Below are 21,212 nucleotides of genomic sequence, written 5' to 3'. Positions count from 1 at the left end.
AAAAATGCTATCTTCTCTCTCAATCAAGCATACTTTTCTAAGTAATTTAAAATGGGAATTGAGAAGAATGGTGTCCATAAGAGTATACATTTTCAGAATTTTAAAAACTAAGCCTGTGAATTTATGTACACATGGGAGACGTGGTAGACTGTTTACTGAGGAGTGTCTGAGTGTACAAATCATGATGAATTATTGGAAGTCCCCAGTACTGTGTGTTTTGGGCACCTAGACATTGTAAAAAATGTTATGGAACAGGAATTCAGACGGCATTTTTAGCACATGCAGAATTCTTTTGTTGACAATGGCAGATGTGTAGTAATAGTTTATATGTGTAGATCACATGTAACAGCCACAATTCTCACTGTACTGCTGTGTAGAAGTTTTGTTTGGTTGGTCTTTTTGCTTCAAGTCTCCATTGGCATGGTTCATTCTATCTATACACACACACACACATACATACATCCACACACACATACGCACACACACATGCACACACAACAAGATTAACAAGATTCATGGCTCTTAACTCATCAGTTTCACAGGTAACATTGCTTCAGTATCTCAGAAATGTTAAAGTAATCTTTTGATGTCAGTGGTAGAAACCCATGATATTGAACTAACCACAATGGCCTTGATAAGAAGCCATTTCAAAATAGACTTCTAAGTCAACAACTGAACATCCAGCCCATGGTGCAGTTTGAATATTCTGAAGGAAGTTTAACACAGACATATTTTTTATAGTAAACCTTGAAATGTGGGCTCATGTGATGGGAATATTTGGAAATATTTGTCAGAAAAAATACACAATTTTGAATTTGTCAGCCTTCTTTTTCATCTCACAACAACCATTGAAATGTTTATTGGAATTGTTCAAACCTTTCTTCACTATGTAGCAAGCCAGCAGAGATGCAGTTTTGTTTGAATCCGGTAATTCTAAATTTTACATGAGTTGGATTCCGTCAAATTTAACATATGTTTGCATCTTGATCATACAAATGTTCCTAGTTATTCCAGTGATGCAGTCTCTTCGACAATATCAGTGAATCATTTCTTTTCATCAGCAGTCTTGTGTTGTGATGCATTGATTTTCCTCCTGTGTAAAGTTATCTTTAAAAGGAGATTCATTTGATTATTGCTGCTTTTACTGTGTACATATTCAGAAACAGCAAATGCAGTCTCTTTTTCCCATGTTTCCAATATTTACCAGTATTGCAAGACTGTCTCAAGTTTGAAGTTTTGTAAACATTACCTGTCTAGGTGCTTGAAACGTCCACAGTAGACACTGTTTATCTTTAGACAAGACTGTCTGAAATATCTTGGCTACCTGGCAATGTCAGACAACACTGTCTTTTTTTTCAAAGTCATTTCCCCAGACCTGAAGGAGAGCGGCTTGACATCGATGTTTACTCAGGTCATGTTCATTGCAATGATGATGTTTGATTTGATAAGCCCCAGACGATAACGGTTGCCATGGTTTACATGTCCAGGCACAATGCAAGACTGAGGGCAAGGCGAACTTTAAAGGTCAAAGTTCAGCAGTCTGTGAACAGTCAGTGGTTGCCTGGTAACAAACTTGAAAGAATGAACTGTATTCCAGGTTGGATAACATTATCACAGTTCTCATAAATATTCCAGAATGGAGCCAACTTGACGTTTCTTTCAGAAATAAATCAAACCCATTGTCACAATGATGAAATTAATTAACAACTTACAAAGAAAAGCATTGTTTATTGATTGACGGAACATGTCACATTGAGATTTCACCCATAGAGTATGTTACAAACATTACAACCTTGTTCAGTCATATGGAAGAAAACCTTGTTGCTTGAATCTCAGTTTTGATGCCTTTTTTCTCAGTCGATATGACAATATCATCCAATTTTTCCAGTGTATGAGTCCAACTTTACAACAGAACACAACAGGAATGGCCTTACTCATGTTTGTGAGAAAGTTATAACATTGCAAGTGTTTAAATTTAAAGACAATTGTAACTTATGTATGATGTAGCTTTTTATCTTATACAATGGCATGTAGTATTATTCATTTGTTTGCTAAAGTTACATCATAGAAATTTGTTCTCTATTTTCAACATTGAACTTGTGAGCTCCTGTCTGTGCCCAAAACAAAATTACATCAAATTTAAAATGGAGAAAAAGATTCAATTTTAAGCAATTTTAGAAGGGAGATCGTGAAACTGACCATAAACAGCTAATTTCTCAACCCAAATTTGACTAATCAAATCCATTTCTAAGAATTGAAATAGTGACATTTTCAAATACAATAATAAATGTGGCTCAAAGCATCTCTCCAAAGATTCTATTGTACTTATTGTGGTAAACAAAATGCTAAAAGATACAGCTAACAGACTTTTAAACACTCCACACAGACAAGGATATTTATTGAGACAAAAAGAGCATTAGATAGACATGGACACCTGTACTGATGTACATATGTTCTACCATATGCACTATGCTGTATGCATATGTCATATCTATTTACCATTTTTCACATGGTGCGATGTATGTATTCAGTGCTTACACCGCATACCTATTGCACCATGCACACAGCATATCTGTTGTACCGTGGTTAGAGAGTTTGGCAGCTATGCACTACCTACATATTGGTATATGATGCATTTTCCATGGCACACTCAGTATTGAGTGAACAGTACCTCTAATATCAGTATGTGAGTTAACCCTTTGAGTGCCAAAGTCAATTTTTGTTGCACTTACAAAATATACCTCAGTCAATTTTTGTCAGATTTTTGCCAAAATTTTGATAAAAAGCTCTGGCTAATGAAATGTTGTGTACATTTGGTCCAAAATTACCTAAAAATCTACAAAGTTCATAAAAATTGGTAAAATGTTGCACTAAAATTTGGGTGGGAAAAAATGCAGCAGTCAAAGGGTTAATGCCATGTAGCCAAGGCATTGTGCACTGCCAATATTTTATCAACTGAATTTGAACACTATGTGCAACAAAGCGTGTGAAAAAACTTGCTGGTTGAAATATTTTGCCGTTAATTTCGGGAACCTGGTAACTTTATCCGTAACTACCACCACATATCTGTTGTGTGTGAATACCTCTCTCATTAAGCTGTGGTATGCTGTGATGAATGTACGTGGTAAAGTGTGGAACCATGGTAACATTTTACTACTATGAGTAAAAGGAGTAACTGTATCTTTCATTCATCATATTTGTATTTTTCTTTATTTTTTTTGTTTCCACATCTGTAACCCTTGATTAATGAATATTCACCATTGATAATTGAGTCAATATAGTCAGATTTGCATATCTAAACAATATGCAAAATACTATTTGCATAAATTTATCAAGCATTGATAAGTTCATCAACTCATTTGATTGGGTTATTTTATTTTTCCTTTTTTTCAACTCAGGGGAGAAATGCCTCTCAGCGATAACACTGGTTGCCACGCCAACAGATGTTTGTCTGGCTGAAGAAAACTACCTGTGGCCATTGCCACGACTGCTAACTCCATCCCAGGCTGTCCTGAAGACACAACAATTTACAAGCAAGAGTAACCAGAAAGTCAGCAACATCTCAGGAATTGTAAGTGAAAGCGATTTCCGTCATCTTTGCAGGGGGTATTTTTGATAACATTTCCACTTTGTGCCAGATAAACTTGGATAATTATGAGAAACCTTTGTGTAAAATAATATTCAGACAGACCACAATGGATGATTTTCAGTATTTCACCTAGTTTCAATCAAGTCTTGAGAATTTGAAAATGAAACCTGCTCAAATTATCACCACACCAAGGGGTCTAGAGTGCCCTCTAGGTTCATGTCATTTTGCACTTCTGTAGCATTATTCCTATCCTATAGAACCAGAAAACTTATTTTACATTTGGATAAGATCTACCAAAAAAATATTTTCGAGAAATTTTCAATTGACTTAAGGACATAAAAAGTTTGTTTGTAGAAGTACACACTGATTTCGTGAACTCAAAAATCAAATTATCAGCTCGCAAAGGTTCTAGAATACCTGTATCTTGATACACTTGTGATATCATGAGACATTTAAAATCTCCATGTACAATGTTTTTCAGGAGTTATATGAAGATGCCCCCTGTCACATCACAATACTTTTCTTCAGTGAGGTGAGTAGTTTCTTACAAACTTACAAAAGATTCAAGCTTCACAAACACGGAGCATATCCTTATGATATGCAGGCTTTCACATTATCATCAACGTAGGCCCTCTCTGCCTAGTTTCCAAGGTAACACAATGCAACTCAAATACTTCACTGTCTGTCCACCAAAACAAAAGTCTTCTTAACCATTATCCTGCCAGACAGTATCACTTCCCCATCAGCCAACTCAGTGAAAAGCAGTATTGAGCCAAAACCACCCATTCGGCTTGTTCCAACAGCTTTAGTCCATAAAAATCATGTTTACAGTATCTGTGATTTCAGGGGCCTTCAAATGTTCAATTTTTTGTTACAATGCACCAAATCGGACATATTGTGCGTCACTAGTTTTAACAAACTTGACCTGATGGTGAAATATGAACTTGGCAGGAAAACGGTTAAGATTCATCCAGTGTGCAATCAAAGTGTTAAACAGCAACAGTTGTTGCATACCTATTGCCAGAGTAAAGGTTTTGGCCTGAAATGGTCAATAAATTAATACATTTCCAAGTTATTCTTCATCAGTGAGCTGAAAAAAATGTGAAAACATGAAATTGCTGATCTAGCGGATCTGTACTCTGATGATGTAATCCTGTAGTTGTTTCAGAGTGAAAACAATGCATGTGACAGAAATACAAAATATATAACGTGCAGGAAATGTTAGTTCAATAATTAAACGTTTTTACCTTCTCGTGTCTATTTATAGACAGAGAAGGTATTATAGTTGAAAACCAGTATGCTGGTGTCAACTACTTCCGTCTGTCAATACTTCCGTCTGTCAAGATCCGTTGACGTCATGCCATTGTGATGGGTCATATCATAAACTGGTGGGGGTGTTCATGGTTCAGGTTGAGGTGTAGGAGACGATTTTGAGCTGTGACAAAAATCAAATGGGACTTAGCGGCATAGCCAGTGTTAAGCCTTTCTCCAAGGTTTCTTAGTTGACTACAATCTATTACAGACTACTGAGCTGATGTTAGGGTACTCACTTTGTGTTTGCTCACTCTGTGTGCGCTAGTGTTTGGTACTGAGTTGCGTGGATATCCCCTCATGGCCTCACGTGATATGGGCCTGTTGCATAATCTGCAGATGTTAGCCAGTCGGCATTTTCCTTGGATTTTTTCTCATTTAATTTTGCAAAATATCGGCGAGTATCTCAATATTTCAAGATAACTCTTTCTTCCCAATCGTTTCCTGGAGTTTCAGAGTCATATGAACGAAAATGAGTGAAAGTTTTAGACAGGAAAATCGGACATCGGCCATGTTCAATGTTTACAGTACAATCAGAAATTTATGTGGAGGAAATATAGTAACTAACAAACACTGTTCATGATGCCCGCCCTCTAGAGGCAGACCTTCCTATATGAAGTACCACATTTGATGCTTGTGGAAAGCTTGACCACACAAAGGAGCATTTTAACTTTTAGAAAATGACAAATTGAATAAGAAGGTATTCTGAAAATGTCAAAACTGAGGAAAAATGCGCAAATATTCAAAATAAACAGGTTAACTGACTGGTCAGCTATAAAAAATGAAAATGTTTATGATCAAAAGTTTTTGAGATGCGCACATTTTAACAAATACAGAAATTATTAACATTATAAATATAAGACCAAACTATTTGTTCAGGATGGGAGAGGTTGGAAATGAGGGGTGAGAGACAAAGACACTCCTATTGCTGCATGTGGATGCAGCCACACCATTTCATTTACAGCATACTTATTCACTGTGTTGTGTTCAAATCCATATTGTACTGACTGTCATACAAGGATAACATAAGCAAATCAAATCAAATTAGAAAAGGATCAATGCTGTTGTGTGGATTTTGCTGAACATGGCTGATTTTAATATTTCGCCCTATATATTTGGTATCCAGCAAAGGCATATTTTGATGTAAAGTCAAAATTAACACTACATTGCTGACAATATATGTTACCGTTTCTGCATGAACTTTTCTTTTTTAATAGTATAGTAGTACTTCGAACAGATTAACAATTATCGTGATGTCAACCCATAATTTTACATCACAAAGACTGTAATTCTGCCAATTTTTTTTTTTTTCAGTCATTTTATAAATTTTGCACTGCACAAGATGATTGAACAAATTGCAATGTTTGAATTTGTAAACTCAAAGAATAAAATCCTTTGGTCACAGATTAAATTATTTTTTGAAAAGAAATTTACTCTTAAACACTTTTAGCATATATTCTTTACACGGTCATGTATTTCAAGGTAAATATGCCTATCATAAACAGTAATTTCTTCACTTTCAATTTTTTTTCAATACTATGACAATTATCAGCCATGAGGTTTCGATAAGCGTTTTTCATCATTTCCACAGGACTCTTTGGAAAATCCATTTAAAACAGTTAAAAGTGACTTAAAATGATCACTTGGTATACCGGTACATTTAATTTATAGATGCCAAGTTGTGTATTTCACATGCACTCAGGTCAGTAGGGAAGTGCGTCATTACTATTTTGGACTGTTAATTCTTATTTCTGAATTATTTAACTTTTTTCCACATTGAACTATCTTTAGGCAGTTTATACTGTAGCTTAGAATTTTTTTGATTGATATATTTAATCGCTCTTTTGGGTTCTTTGGGTCCATATCCCACCTCATGCCCCTACATCATCAATTATTTACCAACAACTCCATGCCAACAACCAATTACCTGACCTGGCCACACATTAGAGAAGGTACAGCGTCATTGACGGCATTTTTCATGTATGCAATTAATCTTGTCGTGTTCAAATGTGTGGAAATCAGCCAAGAGGAAGTAGAGATTTGACAAATGTCATTGCGTATCATTGTCTCACTTCTTCCGTCGACATTTCTGTGAAGTAAATTTACAGGTGGAAATGTTTGAAAAAGTCAACCAATCTTTTAGTGTGAGGAAGTCCATGCGTATATCTGTACTTTCATTTCGTTGATTTTATCACTTTGCTTCGTAATATAGTAAAATTCAACCATACAGTGGGTTGATACGGCTCAAAGATACCAAATGCGGTATGAAATTGTCAGATGGTAAACTGGAAGTCGAGTTTCATGTACTGCTATTCCTAATCCAGCCATTAGCAGATACTGGATTCAATTTACAGTGGACTTCCATGTACCATGATCTGAAGCTGCAATTTACAGTGTATCAAAATGTTTACAAATACTTCACTTTTATTGACAACCATTCTATTCACATATTTCAAGAGTAAGCTGACAAACAAACATTGCACGATTTTTTTGTGTAGTTTTTATGGCTTGGTTCCCCTGATGAACTTTTCACCTTTTTTCCAACTGTCGTTTCAAAAAGTCAACCAATCCATATAGTCATGTGAAGGAAAATTTTAGATAAATTATGTCTTTTTGTCTCTATGTTTGTCTGTCTGTTTTGGTTTCATGAAAGAGTATAAAAAATTGGTATTTTGATTTCAACAACCAGCAAGTTCAATGCACATTTGTTTTTATCCTAAAATATGAAATTTAAATTTCTAAACAATCAAGAGCTCAAGAGCTTAAAAACAAATTCATTTTAAAACAGGTGTTAGGAAAAAACTTCTCAGCGTTTATTCAGTAGTAAATGTTAAACTATGTTTGCGTAGCTTGCAATCAATATTTGCATCAGATTTCAAACATATAAGACACTGTTAATATTATATTACTTGATATCTTTTATCTTATAGGCACATACATCATGTTATTTACCAACTCACATTATCGAACAGTCTGTATCAATCCATCATTATTTATGAGGTTGTGATATCTTGAGAGTGACCTTTGGCTTTTGACCTTATGCAAAGGTCAATTACAGTTTGTCCAGCCTTGCAGATCAGTTCCTGGGAAAGCTGATAAAAGCAGGAACTGGTTCCTACAGGGCAACCTGTGCCAACTTTCTGAAAGGTCAAAGGTCGAATACTGGTTCCAATGTGTCTCATTGTTCAAAGTAGTCTCCTACCACCCCTTAGGAAAAAATACCACAACCCTTGTGCTACCGTGACTTCTGTCAAATACTGGTGCACAGAACAGAAGGACTTGACCATGATATGTCTTATTAGGGGTGGGACTGTTATCCTTGAGGATTTGAACATTCATGAAGATTGGTGGGTCTGTCTCAGTAAAGAAATCTAGTCTTGGGGCCAATAATAATAAGCTACCGTGTGGAGTAAAATACACGGCTGTTCAACCAGTCTCCAATCTTCAATTGATGTTTATTTAACCAATGTTTTGGCAATGCACAAGTCACCCTTTTCAGGGTATGTACTGATACAGAAACAAAAATGCATAACACACAAGGTAAAAAACGACAAAATGGAGTGAAAAAAGAGAAATGATGAATGATAAAATCTGAAACAGTTTAAAACTACTGAATTAAAGATAACAAAACATGCAGATCTCACGGTGGTAAAGTAGCACAAAGGCATGCAAAATCAAAGAAGAGAAATTGAAAAACTTGCTGTAAAATGGCACCAAAATAATCAGATTTAGAAAGTGTAAAATGCTACAGCAGAAAAATTTCCTCCTATTTTGTTATGGGCTTAGATAATATCTTATTTTTAGAGTGCCAGAATTGCAAGAAATACAACCCCAATAAAAAAGCTGTATAACAGGTACAATAAACCAAGACTTACAAAAGTACCGGTAGTATGATAGACATATTTACACACATTTTTTGACAATTTAATAACGTGCAAGATAAAGGCCCCTACCATAACATTGTCAAAACACCTACGACTGATGTGTCGTAATATTATACAGCTGAAAGGCAAGCGTGTCTTTGTTCTGTGTTTTCAGGTAATTCACTCCTTGAAAGTCACATTGTCAAAGTTTGACTCTAACTTTTCTTACGCAAACTATATAAAGCAGTTGCCTTCACATTTAACCCTTTCACCCCCAGTTCCCTGTATGCAGGTCCAACTTTACCATAGAAAACAATGGATTTGGGACAAACCATGGTGGTGAAAGGGTTAAATAAAAACCATAAGTCACATTACCAATTTTTGAGTTTGGGAAGCAAATTTCCCTAAATTTACCAATGTTTAAAGATTCAAAATGGTGGCCATTTTCTGCAAATTTTATGCTATACATACACAGCCTTAAAATGAAATCAAACTTTTCCATACTTTGCATCATCAATGACCTCAAAGTTACCAAATTTTCAAATGCATGACTCTCATTTTCTGTATTACTCAATGGGAAAAATAAAAACATTTTTCATGAAAATGATCAGCAGGGCAAGAGACTGTTGAAATTGTCATTATGTCAGATAGCCATAAAGAAATTTTTTGGTAGCTAGATAATTGGTCTTGGACTGAGTTTCAAAATGTCTGCGGCATATTCTTTATTTGCCCACAATTTGTGTTGACTCATGTAAAATTATATGACTCTAAGTCAGAATAATTTTAAAAAGGATAAAAAAATTTTCATAATTCAAGCACAAGTGTGACATAATGTTCATAGCTTCAATTCTTTACAAAGAAGTTGCATTTTAAGAACAGATGATAAAGTTCAGCCCTGAAATTGGATTTCTGGTAAATCAGTTTTTATGACAGACAACACTTTGATGATCTTTGAATTTTGAATTTTGAGGAACTTTGTCACATAGTGTCCCTGACAAAGACGCAGGAATTTGGCAGAAGAAAAATATCATTGCAAATTAGAAATAATATATTTACAGTTAGAACATTTCTCACTAAAATATACTCCTACCACCTCCATCTCTCTCTCTCTCTCTCTCTCTCTCTCTCTCTCTCTCTCCCTCCCCCCAGCATGCCACCAAATTTATGGCTTACCAGTGAATTTCACAGGAATAAGACAACAACAGACAGCAAGTTTTGAGACATAATATTTCTCCTTTGATAAATTAGCAACTCTCATAAGTCATATAATACTTGATGGCTACATTGAAATTAATTTGTCAAGATAGAAAATACATGCAGTTGGTAAAATTTACCCACAGCCAACAGAACAGAGCATGTAAATCTGTATTTATCAGTGTCCAGTCAGTAAATAACTGTCAATCCAGTTACATGAATGATGGCTTTAGACCAAGGTACCACATAGACCAAGGAATGCTAATTGTCAGGGGTCATGACCTTTCACCTTTACCCTGAGGTATTCAATGGTGCTACTCTGTGCAAATTTAAACTATTTGAATAGTGATAAAACATTAACTTCACGTAATGTTTAGGTGATGTAATTATGCCCTAATTTTGTATCCTGTGGGAACAATGAGGCCAGCAAATATTCACTTATTTTATTGACTTGATACAGATATACAAATTAAAGTGCCAGGCAAATAGATGATCTTGTATTCAAATAAAAGTTTTCAAGGGGTGAAGAATTATACTGCTGGGGTTGATTTTTGGATTGTGGAGCAGAAGAAACTTGATAATTTTAATAGAGAATAATTCTTGTCTGTCGGCATACTTTCCTTGTTTTGTCTAAATTATCTCAAGGATAGCAAAGCAGATTCAAATGAAATTGATTACTGAATGTTTTGCAGGAATGTCTTGAACCAAAACAAATTTGATGAAACCTAGAAATATTGATGACCGTCACAGTGTTTTCCAAATACATATATTGTGAAACAGTTAGCCATTACTTGGTGATTACTTATCACAAATTTGCATAAAATACAAATTAGACAGTGCATCTCACAATGCATTCATCTAACTTGTTGCAATTTTGGATGAGTATTTCAGACAATTCATGAGTGGTTGTTAGGCTTTTTGTAATCGAGTGTAAGTATTGTGTAAAACGTTCACTGGTATCATTGCGAGTACTTATGAAATGTACATGCTTGCTGTGTAGAATTTACAGCGTAATATATCAATCTGTAACTATGTAACTATCATGATAAGACATTTGGAGACGTTTTATCAGAAAATCTGCATATTGGTTTGAAATGCACGCATCAGCCTCTTTTAGGCAAACGGATCCTGTTGCAGTTTTTAAATTAGTCAGAAACTGTCCATCAATAAAATAGATATGCAAAGTGGATAGACAATATGTATCGGTGTTTCAAATCTACACTACTTGTTTGTCTTTAGTGCACACGTACACACCAACCCATATATTTTCGGTTGCATTCTCAGCTCAAACGTGAGAGAATTTTTGTTACAGCTATGGTTGGAGTTTTCTTTGTGTTTACAGTGACAGTAGCAGACTCCGTAAGCTGTGGTTTGTGCAACAGCTGTCAGGGATTAACTTCTCTAGAAATGTTACTTTGCCTGAATCAAACATTCAGTGTTTGGTGTAAAATAGCATTGCACCTTTCATAGCGTTAACTTTTCTGTAATTTCTGACTGTGCTGCTGATCTTACTTCCTTTCAAATCAAAGTTATCTGGTTTACAGCAACAACCAGGTTGTATCAGCAGATTTTTCTCCTGTAATTTCAAAAACACATTAACTTGTAGTAGAGAGACAGTTTTGTAAGTACGTAGTGAGTGCTCAGTCTGTAAATCAACTGCTTTGGTACAAAGTGTCCTTGATTTAACTTAAAACCTCTCTCCACACGAACTGATTGTCAATTTTCACTCATGATTGTTTAGTGTTCTCTGAAAGATGGATCGGAATTTATTTCTGTGCATATTGTTCTTTCCGTCAAAAGATTATCCAACACTAGTGACATTTAAAAGCAACATATGGTAAAAGTTGAAAGAAATGTTTTTCCCAAGTATGGAATAAAAAATGAATGCAGATGTAATTGCTCGCCAGCTACAGACAAGGATATTGATTAGTTTTGGTCATATTCTGTAATCGACATTCTTTGGCTGTGGAATGTCAAATGTTATGCAAACAAAGCAGTACCGAAAGCAAAGCAGTACTTCTATTTGTAATGTGTGTCTGTGTGTATCTCTATGTGTCTCTGTGTGTGTTTATGTGTGTGTCTATGTGTATTTCCGAATCATATATACATGATGTAATATGTTATTAAAACTTAAAAGTATTGTTGGTTTAATGTTCAAACTTATGTAGGGTCACACAGGCTACACTGTACAGGGGCTTATTTCCCAATATTATTAAGATCTCCCAATACACCCTGGAAAAGAACAAGATTTCAAGGGATATCATCATCCAGCAATAAAGTGTTTAACTTTCAGTCAGAAAAAATTGTTATAATTTGGTACCCAGACTATACTGGTAGAACGAGTGACTTTTGAATATTTTTTGGGAGAGTTGGGGAAGGAGGTTTAGATGAATTTCACTGACCTACTGTATTTTTAGCAACTTACCTTGAAACAAATTGCTCAGTCCATATGCAAAACTATTGAAGGTATTAGATAATGAATTTAATTAATTGATGCACTGACTGTCTCCCTCAGTTAGATGGACACGTACAGTCCATATAGAAACACATACAATAAAACAAAAACATTTCCCCAGCAACAAAATTTTATACTTCATGTGATGCATAAAGCATAAAGTGAAACAGATTCTTGAATTAATTCGATCTAAATTACTCATCAGGACTGTAATACTTAACCTATGGATAACAACAAGTGTTTTAGTTGCACTTCCTAATCACCTTTGTTCCCTGTGAACGCGGCACCAAAAAAAAAAATATCATTAGAGGGAACAACATACTGCTTATAATCAGTTTATAATCAGTTCTGTGTAATACATATGTTTGTGAAATGTTTATATAAAACACAAAATAATGTTCTTTTGTTTCTTTTTGTTGATTTAGGATACAGACGATACCAGGTGGGACCTCGTCACAGAAACAGAAGCATCACTAAATGAGCTTATCACTGCCATCAAAGATCCGTGGGAAAAGTTATTTAGTGTGGAACTTCAGCAAATCCGGCATCCTACAATTGAAATACTGGTAAGTGAAAATATACCATGTTGATTCGGTGAAAAGCAATGACGCAAATAGAGGGGAAATAAAGGCTTTGTTGTGAACATTTCAATTAACCTTTTAAATAAAGCAAGGTAATCACATGTAAGGAACTGTTTTGATAACATACAACCTTTTAGTGTGAAAGGAAATACAGAGGTTACTTTCCCAAGTATTAATGACTATAATTCTTTAAAATCTCACTAATGGAATGGCAAAAACCATGACCTGGAGATTCAATCAGCCTGTAAATATACTTTGGTTCGCTGAGATTTTCACTTGAGTCACCGTACAGTATTCTGGAATATGACTGAAATTTAGAGATTAAAAATAATGTAAGTGATTTGAAAAAGATTACTTGTCTATGAATATCCAGACCGTAATTGCATTGTGTACCTTTAGATCTGTGCGTAAGTTCACCAGGGTAATAACAGGAGCCATTGCACTGTTAAGATCTCACGATAAGTGAACTTTTCCCGCCTTTGTCATATCTGATTTTTGTAAAGTCAGAAAGTTAACTGTCATTGTTATAAAATGGAATGTGATTGCTACAAATTGTGATGTGATTGCTACAAATTATGATGAGATTGTTACAATGTTTCATCTTGTTGTTACATAGTATGCAGTAATCAATGCAAATTTTAATGTGATTGTTACAAGTTATGAAATGTTTGTTACAATGTGTGATCTGGTTGTAACAACTTCTGGTTTAATTGTTACAAAGTATGATCTTGTTGCTACAAATTATGATCTGACCATAACAAATTAAAGCTATTTGACTCTCTAGATTCTCATTCTGAACAAACTACATTTGTCCCATATACTGCTGAAATCACTGATGTGTTCAAAACGTCAAAACAAAGGCCCAGCCGCCAGCGCGTCTTACCGCAAGATATTCCCAGCTGTCACTCAACTTGTCAAGTGAAAACATCGACCCGCCAAACTCAAAAGATCGTGGCGCGAAATAGAAAAGTTCTACCCGCCAGAGCAAATCTGTTAAACCACGCCTCCAATTTTGACCTCAAATTTCACGATCAACAACTTTCTCAGACGTTGTTCAGACATCGTGGTCCTGTCGACTGGCGCGGCCGGCGGACATTCTGTCGTTCATCTTTGGAAAATTGAAAAAATTGTGAGATGATGAACAGGATTTACCCGAACAGAACATCGACACGCCGCAGGAGAAACAACTAGAAGCATGGCTCGTAATCATGGACTATAGGACTTTGTGAATATGCAACGACTGGAAATCAAAGAACTGGATTTTGTTTGAGTGTTGTTCAGAAAAAATTCACATATTCATCACAGTTAGCAATATTCTCATCGGTGAATTTCTCATAGGCTACTGGCGTCAAGTTTTTTAAAAGTCCATTCCCAAACTGACCATCGGCTTCTCACACATCGTGCGACGGCACTGGTTGAGACATCTTCTGCACTATTGCCATATTCGTCATTTTCTTTTGCTTTGTTTTTCTTTGAGAGATATCTAACACTTGACACGATACAAAGCGTTGCCATTAATTTCGTAACCCACGATCGCTGAAACGAACTTTTCGCCACCTCTCTGCATGACGAGAAAATCGCCAGTAACTTTATCCCCACCACGCAGTAAGATTTCCATTACAATCCTGCAACTTGGGCAAGATTGCCTTTCCACTCCTATATCTCCGTTTGAGCCATTAGGGTATCATAGGACAAAGGTAAATTAACCAGCAGAGATTTGGTTCAAGTCGGTGAATTTTCGAAAAAAAATGATCTGTAAAAGTTCATCGTGTAAAATTTGGCAGCCCAGGTCAGGTTTACGTAGCGATCAAACGCGTTTTTATTTAGTCTGTGCAGCTACAGTGAGTGCCGGGTGAAACTTCCCTGTATCGCGTTCACCCCACTCAATGCGTTCATAATCATATCCTACTCACACGTTTCACTTGAAAACAGAACACAAATCATTGCATTCCAAGCGATCACCCAACTCACACGATCACAAATCATGAACTTGAACCAAGTCTAGTAAACCAGTAAGCAAATCAAGAGAAAAGCTGTGCACAAACACGCTTCAAACACAGCGTAAGTGTGCGGTGGTCGGCGTTTGGAAGGTGGGCGTGGTTTTATGTTTTTGGTCTGGGCAGTCAAACTTTTCTGTTTCGCGCGTCGATGTTTGAATGTGACGGGTTCATGTTTTCGGTTGACATGTCTTTCTGACAGCCGGGAAAAGTTCGGTCAGACGTGCTGGCGGCAGTGTCTTTGTTTTTACGTTTTGAACACATTAGTGATTTCAGCAGTAAGCTGGAAATGAAACTACAATTCTTAAAAATCTCAACATGCAATTATTTCAGAAATGTAATTACCATGATACTTTCATGTGACAACATGCCATAGCATTATAATTAAAGTGTATGGTTAGAATGTAGTGGGAGAATGCCACACACTGAGGGACAAATGTTAATGGTAGTGTTGAATGAGAATGAAATACTGTATATCTGAAATTTAGTTTCAACTGGCAGAGCAAATTAATAAAACTAGCGATAAACAATTTTGGAGAATAGGTTGCATGTGAAATATTTAACATCCTGGGGGTAGAATGTGCCTCAAGGACAGATATTTAAACTCTAAAATTTTTACAATACTGTGCTAGCATGTTTGTTTGGAGTCACTGTGAAGCCCATCACGTAAATGAAGTTTTCAATGTTTTGTTTTCATGAAAATTAAAACTTCAATAGCAACATGGTGGATATTTCAAACTTCAAATATGGATAAATCTCACTTTTGTTTCTCTGCTCTCAATCTCTGCTGAACAAGAGTGGTTTAAAGTTTGCTTGAGGAAACTGAGAGCAAAGGTTTAGAACTTTTTGCATGTATTACCTTCACCACACACACTCATGTACACTCACTGAACTTCTGACCCCTGTTCACCTGTTGATTTACAACTGTTTTGTATCAGCCACCTTGCTGGCAAAGGTATACCTGTATCTCTGTACAGGGAATCGGTGTGAAAGGTTTACTAAACATCAGGTAATACTACGGGCTCCCTGTATTTTGAACAGTGCACTTCAGAAACCTGACACCATTACTGTTATGGAGATGGAAACATTCACTATTAGAAAAAAAATCTTGCTATGCATTGTTCCGAATTAGCAGAGAGATGTTGTCGATCTGAAAGCATCGCTATGATTTTTGTCCTGTTGTTCAAGAAGAACTGTTTCAAAGAATTGCTGATGTATTCATATTGTAAAGCTGTTACATTCCTCGGTCAGAACTCTGTCTCAGTGTCTGTGTCAGATTGTGCATGCTACAATGTTCTTTATGCAAGGACAAAGCTACTGTACATTCCTGCCTTGTTTTTGGACTCCCCGCAGAATACTAAAGTCTCCTTCTTTACATGGATTTCACAAGTCAAGCAGACCCAATGTACTTTCTCATTGTTGAAATATTGCCCTCTGTTTACTGTTTTTATTCTGACACATGTTCAGTGATGCCTGGTGTGCAGGCTTTAGAAAAACTTTGCTTTTATTCTGAGCTGAATAGTTTAGATTGTTGTAGGGTTTTTTACACTGGAAGTCTACACTGGGAGATGGTAACTTACACAAATGGAGTATGTGTACTTCAAATTGAACATGTTGCTATTTGGATAAAGGGCAAGCAGTCATATTAACTTTTGATGATTATTCTCACTTACTCTAGACTATTAGGCCATGGGGCTTGGTCAGATTTTGTTTTTAAAAGCAAGTACAGTTTCTTGCACTACTCCTCAAAACATGTTGAGATACACAGTATTCAGATTGTCAGTTCAGCCTGAACATGTGTACACTGCATTGTTATTGTTGATAAAGTGAATTCAGGCTGGATGAGATTCAAAATCATTGCACTGGTAATTGCCATAGATGCTAATTTGACAAGCTAAATAGTTGGTGTTTCAACATGCTTTGGGAAGTAGATTAAAGGGAGGCTGTCGTTGAACCTGCACGTCAACAACTTTCTTGTTTACAAACAATGTGTTTCACGCATGATATTTAGATGCATCACGTCAACATAGCTGCAACAGTTAAATTTTGTGATATTGTGAACAAACATGTTTTAACTTTCATCAATCACCAAATTGTACCCTAGATACAGTGTTTAATTACATCAGTCATAGGGGTCCCAGCAACATTTGTGCAGAGTTACAACGACAGCCTCCCTTTAAAATTGAAACTGACTTACAGAATGAAAATAGTGAAAATATCTTCAAAAGGTACAACTACTTGCTGTTTAAATGGTATTTCTCATTTTACATGTCAGAAAATCATGCATTTACACACAAAGATAAGATTCATTGGTGTTTTTGGTTTCAGCAAAGTGAAAGAACATTAGAAAATCTTTGCTCAAATGAAGTACCGGGCTTCCAATTGAATGTGTTGCCGTAGCAGAAATGGTCATTGTCACTTTTATACCAGAAAATCATTTATACACTTAAAAATTAGACTGATGTTTTCTGTGCCAGCTAAGGGAAAGAAGATTGGAAAATGTTTTGATCAGGGTTTTTATTATGTACAGGGTATCAATTGTAATTCATAACACTGGTTTCACAAGTAATTTTACACTGATGGCTAGAAGTACGCCAAGATTGCACAATGAGTGTTTTGGAAGCAGTGTACCAAGTCAGTTGATTAGCCCCCATGGCCTTTAGTCCGGGGTAAAACCAAGTGGGAATTAACCTGTGAATGAACCACAGCTGAGTGGCTATTCTTGGCAGTGTTTTCACCAATGGGCATTATGCCAGCGTTTTCCATTCCTGGTCATGTTTTGTGTTGTATCTTGAATATTAAAGAACATCATGCACTCTTACTGTGTGGAAGTTAAAATACTGTTTATAAATTTATTGTAAAATAAATTCATCTAGAGAAAGTTTTATTTCTGTTCTTACACCAATAAGGTTTTCACAGTACTGCAAATTGAATATTACTGACAAAGCTTCTTTCCAACTCGATATAATAAACTTGAACCACTGTTTCAGCAGTTTACCTGCGACGGACCATTCCACTCTCATTTCTCTCCTTGTCATACATCACTGATGCCATTATGGCGCGTAATAAAGGCCAATATTCTAACTCCCAATTTTCAACTATACAACTCGACATTCAACATTCAAACTCCCCATTTTCAACTATACAAAGCGACATTCAACATTCAAACTCCCCATTTTCAACTATACAAAGCGACATCCAACATTCAAACTCCCAATTTTCAACTATACAACTCGACATTCAACATTCAAACTCTCCATTTTCAACTATACAAAGCGACATTCAACATTCAAACTCCCCATTTTCAACTATACAAAGCGACATTCAACATTCAAACTCCCCATTTTCAACTATATAACACGACATTCAACATTCAAACTCCCATTTTCAACTATAAGCTTACAACTCAACATTCAACTATCGAACTCAACATTTGGGATTGCTATTCCCCATTTTCAACTTTCGAACTCCACATTTTCAACTCTCGAACTCAACATTTAGGATTCGCATTCTCCCTAGGCATCCCTAACTTGCTTCATTGTAGTTACCCACGTTTTTCCTTCTGGGCTATACTACGTCAGAACGCGTCATAGATACGTCACATGACTTTCGGAGTTTTAGAGTTATTCCTATGTGATGTTCTAGAGGGTCCAAAAACATGGACCGGAAATTCGGTCGCTATCATGTCGTCTAATCAAGAGCATGCATGCGTTGCTCGCCATGGCTTATTTTAAAATTAACAACTCGCTTGTTAATTTCCACACACTATTACAGCCAAAACACAACTCAAACACTAAACTAGCTCTGCATGGCAGGGCTTAGCCCTGCGTACGATGCTGTGTGTTCCGCTACAGCTAATCGCCTGGTGAGCGTGGCGATTAGCTGTAGCGGAACACACAGCATCGTACGCAGGGCTAGGCAGGGCTGTGTGTTACCGGCGTTATACGGCCTCCCACCACATGTAGTGGGAGGCCGTATAACGCCGGTAACACACAGCCCAGTGCAATGCAGAGCTAACACTAAACACACCAAAGCACATACAAGACGAGATGGCTGATGTGTGAAGCCACTTTCCCTTTATTACACCGTGACCACTATGTTCAACATCATGTATTTCACGTTGAGCGGCTTGCACTAGCTGGACAATACGCTCACTACACATTCAAATGCCACTTAACTGTGACAAAAGTCTAACAAGACTCTCACACCTACGTGACACATCTCCCCGTCTGTCGGGCTGGTCAAGGTCAAGTAGCAGCCTAGACAAACTACCACTGACGTGGTCACTAACGAAACCCGGTGTCGTCCAAAATTAACTGCGAGGTCACCATATGTTTGGGACTCCCTAACAAAGTGATAAGTAGTTTCATGTAAAATGACACCGACGATTTTTTAAAGTCGTATTTGACTATATGTATGCTAATTTTGGCTTGTGTTCGCTGGCTAGTGGTCTAGGGGGACCTATGACTTCGATAGTTGAAAATGGGGAATACGAATCCAAAATGTTGAGTTCCATAGTTGAAAATGTGGAGTTCGAAAGTTGAATGTGTGGAGTTCGAAAGTTGAAAATTGGGAGTTCGAAAGTTGAAAATGTCGAGTTGTATAGTTGAAAATGGGGAGTTTGAATGTTGAATGTCGCTTTGTATAGTTGAAAATGGGGAGTTTGAATGTTGAATGTCGCTTTGTATAGTTGAAAATGGGGAGTTTGAATGTTGAATGTCGAGTTGTATAGTTGAAAATTGGGAGTGAGAATATTGGCCTTGATTACGCGCCATACATCACTGATGCCATAATACAGGGCCCTTTTTGTTTATGTGGTTATGTTTGAACAGAGAAAAGGACCAAACTTTGCACAGACAGTTTCTGAACATGCAAAGTAGACAGGAATAGTCTAATGACAGTTTCCAGTGCTTTCCAGCTGACACCTGTACAGTCAAAGGCTCTTCAACATTCCTGGTTTCTTAGTTGCAGAGTTTACACCTCTGCACCAACAACTGGGTTTCACAGGCCCAGCGACCTCTTGATTTTGAACCTAAGATATGAAATCACCAGGTTAGACTTGGTTCAAGTCGGTGAATTTAAAAAAAAATAACTTGCAATAGTTTCTTTTGTGTCTCTGCTATTATATACTAACCTATCAGTAATTTAAATTTGGCAGCCCAGGTCAGGCTTTCCAAGCTATCGAATGCGTTAGCTTTGAGTCTGTGCCGTAGTAAGTCAGTTTCTGCTGGATTCACCAGATGAAACTCCTCTGTATGGCGTTCACCCCACTCATGTGTTTCACATGAAAACAGAACACAAATCATTGTGTTCACCCCACTCAAACATTTACAAATCACAAACTTGAACCACGTCTATCACCAGGTATTAAAAAGCAGCACAGAAACCTATTAGGGAGAATTCTTGTCATTTGATATCAAAACAGGGTATCAAAACATATAAGTTTGAAGGAATATGCTATTAGTCCAGACTGACAGCGTTTGTCACATTTAGTATCTTATATTAAGAATTCAACAAGTTTAAAATGTTATCAACCCCAAAGTTTAAAGACTACAGTCAACAATTTATTCATCTAATTTTGAAGGAAGCTTTACAGTTTGATGAGGTTTTCCTTTCCTATTTCTACCATGGTCTGTCCAAGAATAGTAATGTGGCATCTGTCTCTGTGCCTATGGCTTTAATAAACAAGAAACATGAAATGAAGAAACTGCATTACCTTCCCTAACCATAAATCATTACTGCCTTGTCTTACTTGGCGTATTGTTGTCTGCCCCATCACCAAAATTAACGTGAAAAGAGACCTTTTGTCAAAGGATTTTTATACTGACTCATAGTTGTACCACTGTGCTTTATGGCGGCTGTGAATGTCTTTCTATCAACTCCCGCAGAGTATAATTTCAAAAGAATCTGTTTACCTTAAGATATTTAAGATATTTGAAAAAAGAAGTCTAAAATTAATCATGAACACTTTGATAGATCTGTCATTTTGTTCCAGAAACTGATGCAAATCAATGTTTACTTTTCAGAAATGAGTTTGCGAACAAATGTGAAGTTTTTAAAAAGTAGTTGAATGAATTTTGCTTTTGTTGTCAGGTGTAATTTACAAACTTCGGCTAATGCTGATAAATAAACCATCGTGTTTATCAGTGGTTTCATATCTCATACAGCATAACATTAAAAATAAAAAAAAAGCTAGTTGAAACTTGTAAAATCTCGGCTTTC

General features: G+C 36.4%; 1 protein-coding gene across 1 annotated transcript in view; it reads left to right on the top strand.

The window, feature by feature from the left end:
• LOC139116760 (serine-rich adhesin for platelets-like) overlaps positions 1–21,212 on the top strand; it is a 64,840-nt gene that overhangs the window by 26,899 nt on the left and 16,729 nt on the right. The window contains exons 18-20 of the mRNA XM_070679405.1: positions 3,399–3,571; positions 4,071–4,121; positions 12,838–12,978. Coding sequence (XP_070535506.1) covers positions 3,399–3,571; positions 4,071–4,121; positions 12,838–12,978 — 365 coding nt within the window. The remainder of the gene's footprint in view (positions 1–3,398; positions 3,572–4,070; positions 4,122–12,837; positions 12,979–21,212) is intronic.

This window comes from Ptychodera flava, chromosome 18 (assembly GCF_041260155.1).
Source record: "Ptychodera flava strain L36383 chromosome 18, AS_Pfla_20210202, whole genome shotgun sequence".
Lineage (NCBI taxonomy): Eukaryota > Metazoa > Hemichordata > Enteropneusta > Ptychoderidae > Ptychodera > Ptychodera flava.
The sequence above is the reverse complement of the archived record's forward strand: the minus strand, read 5'-3'. Positions and strand labels throughout refer to the sequence as shown.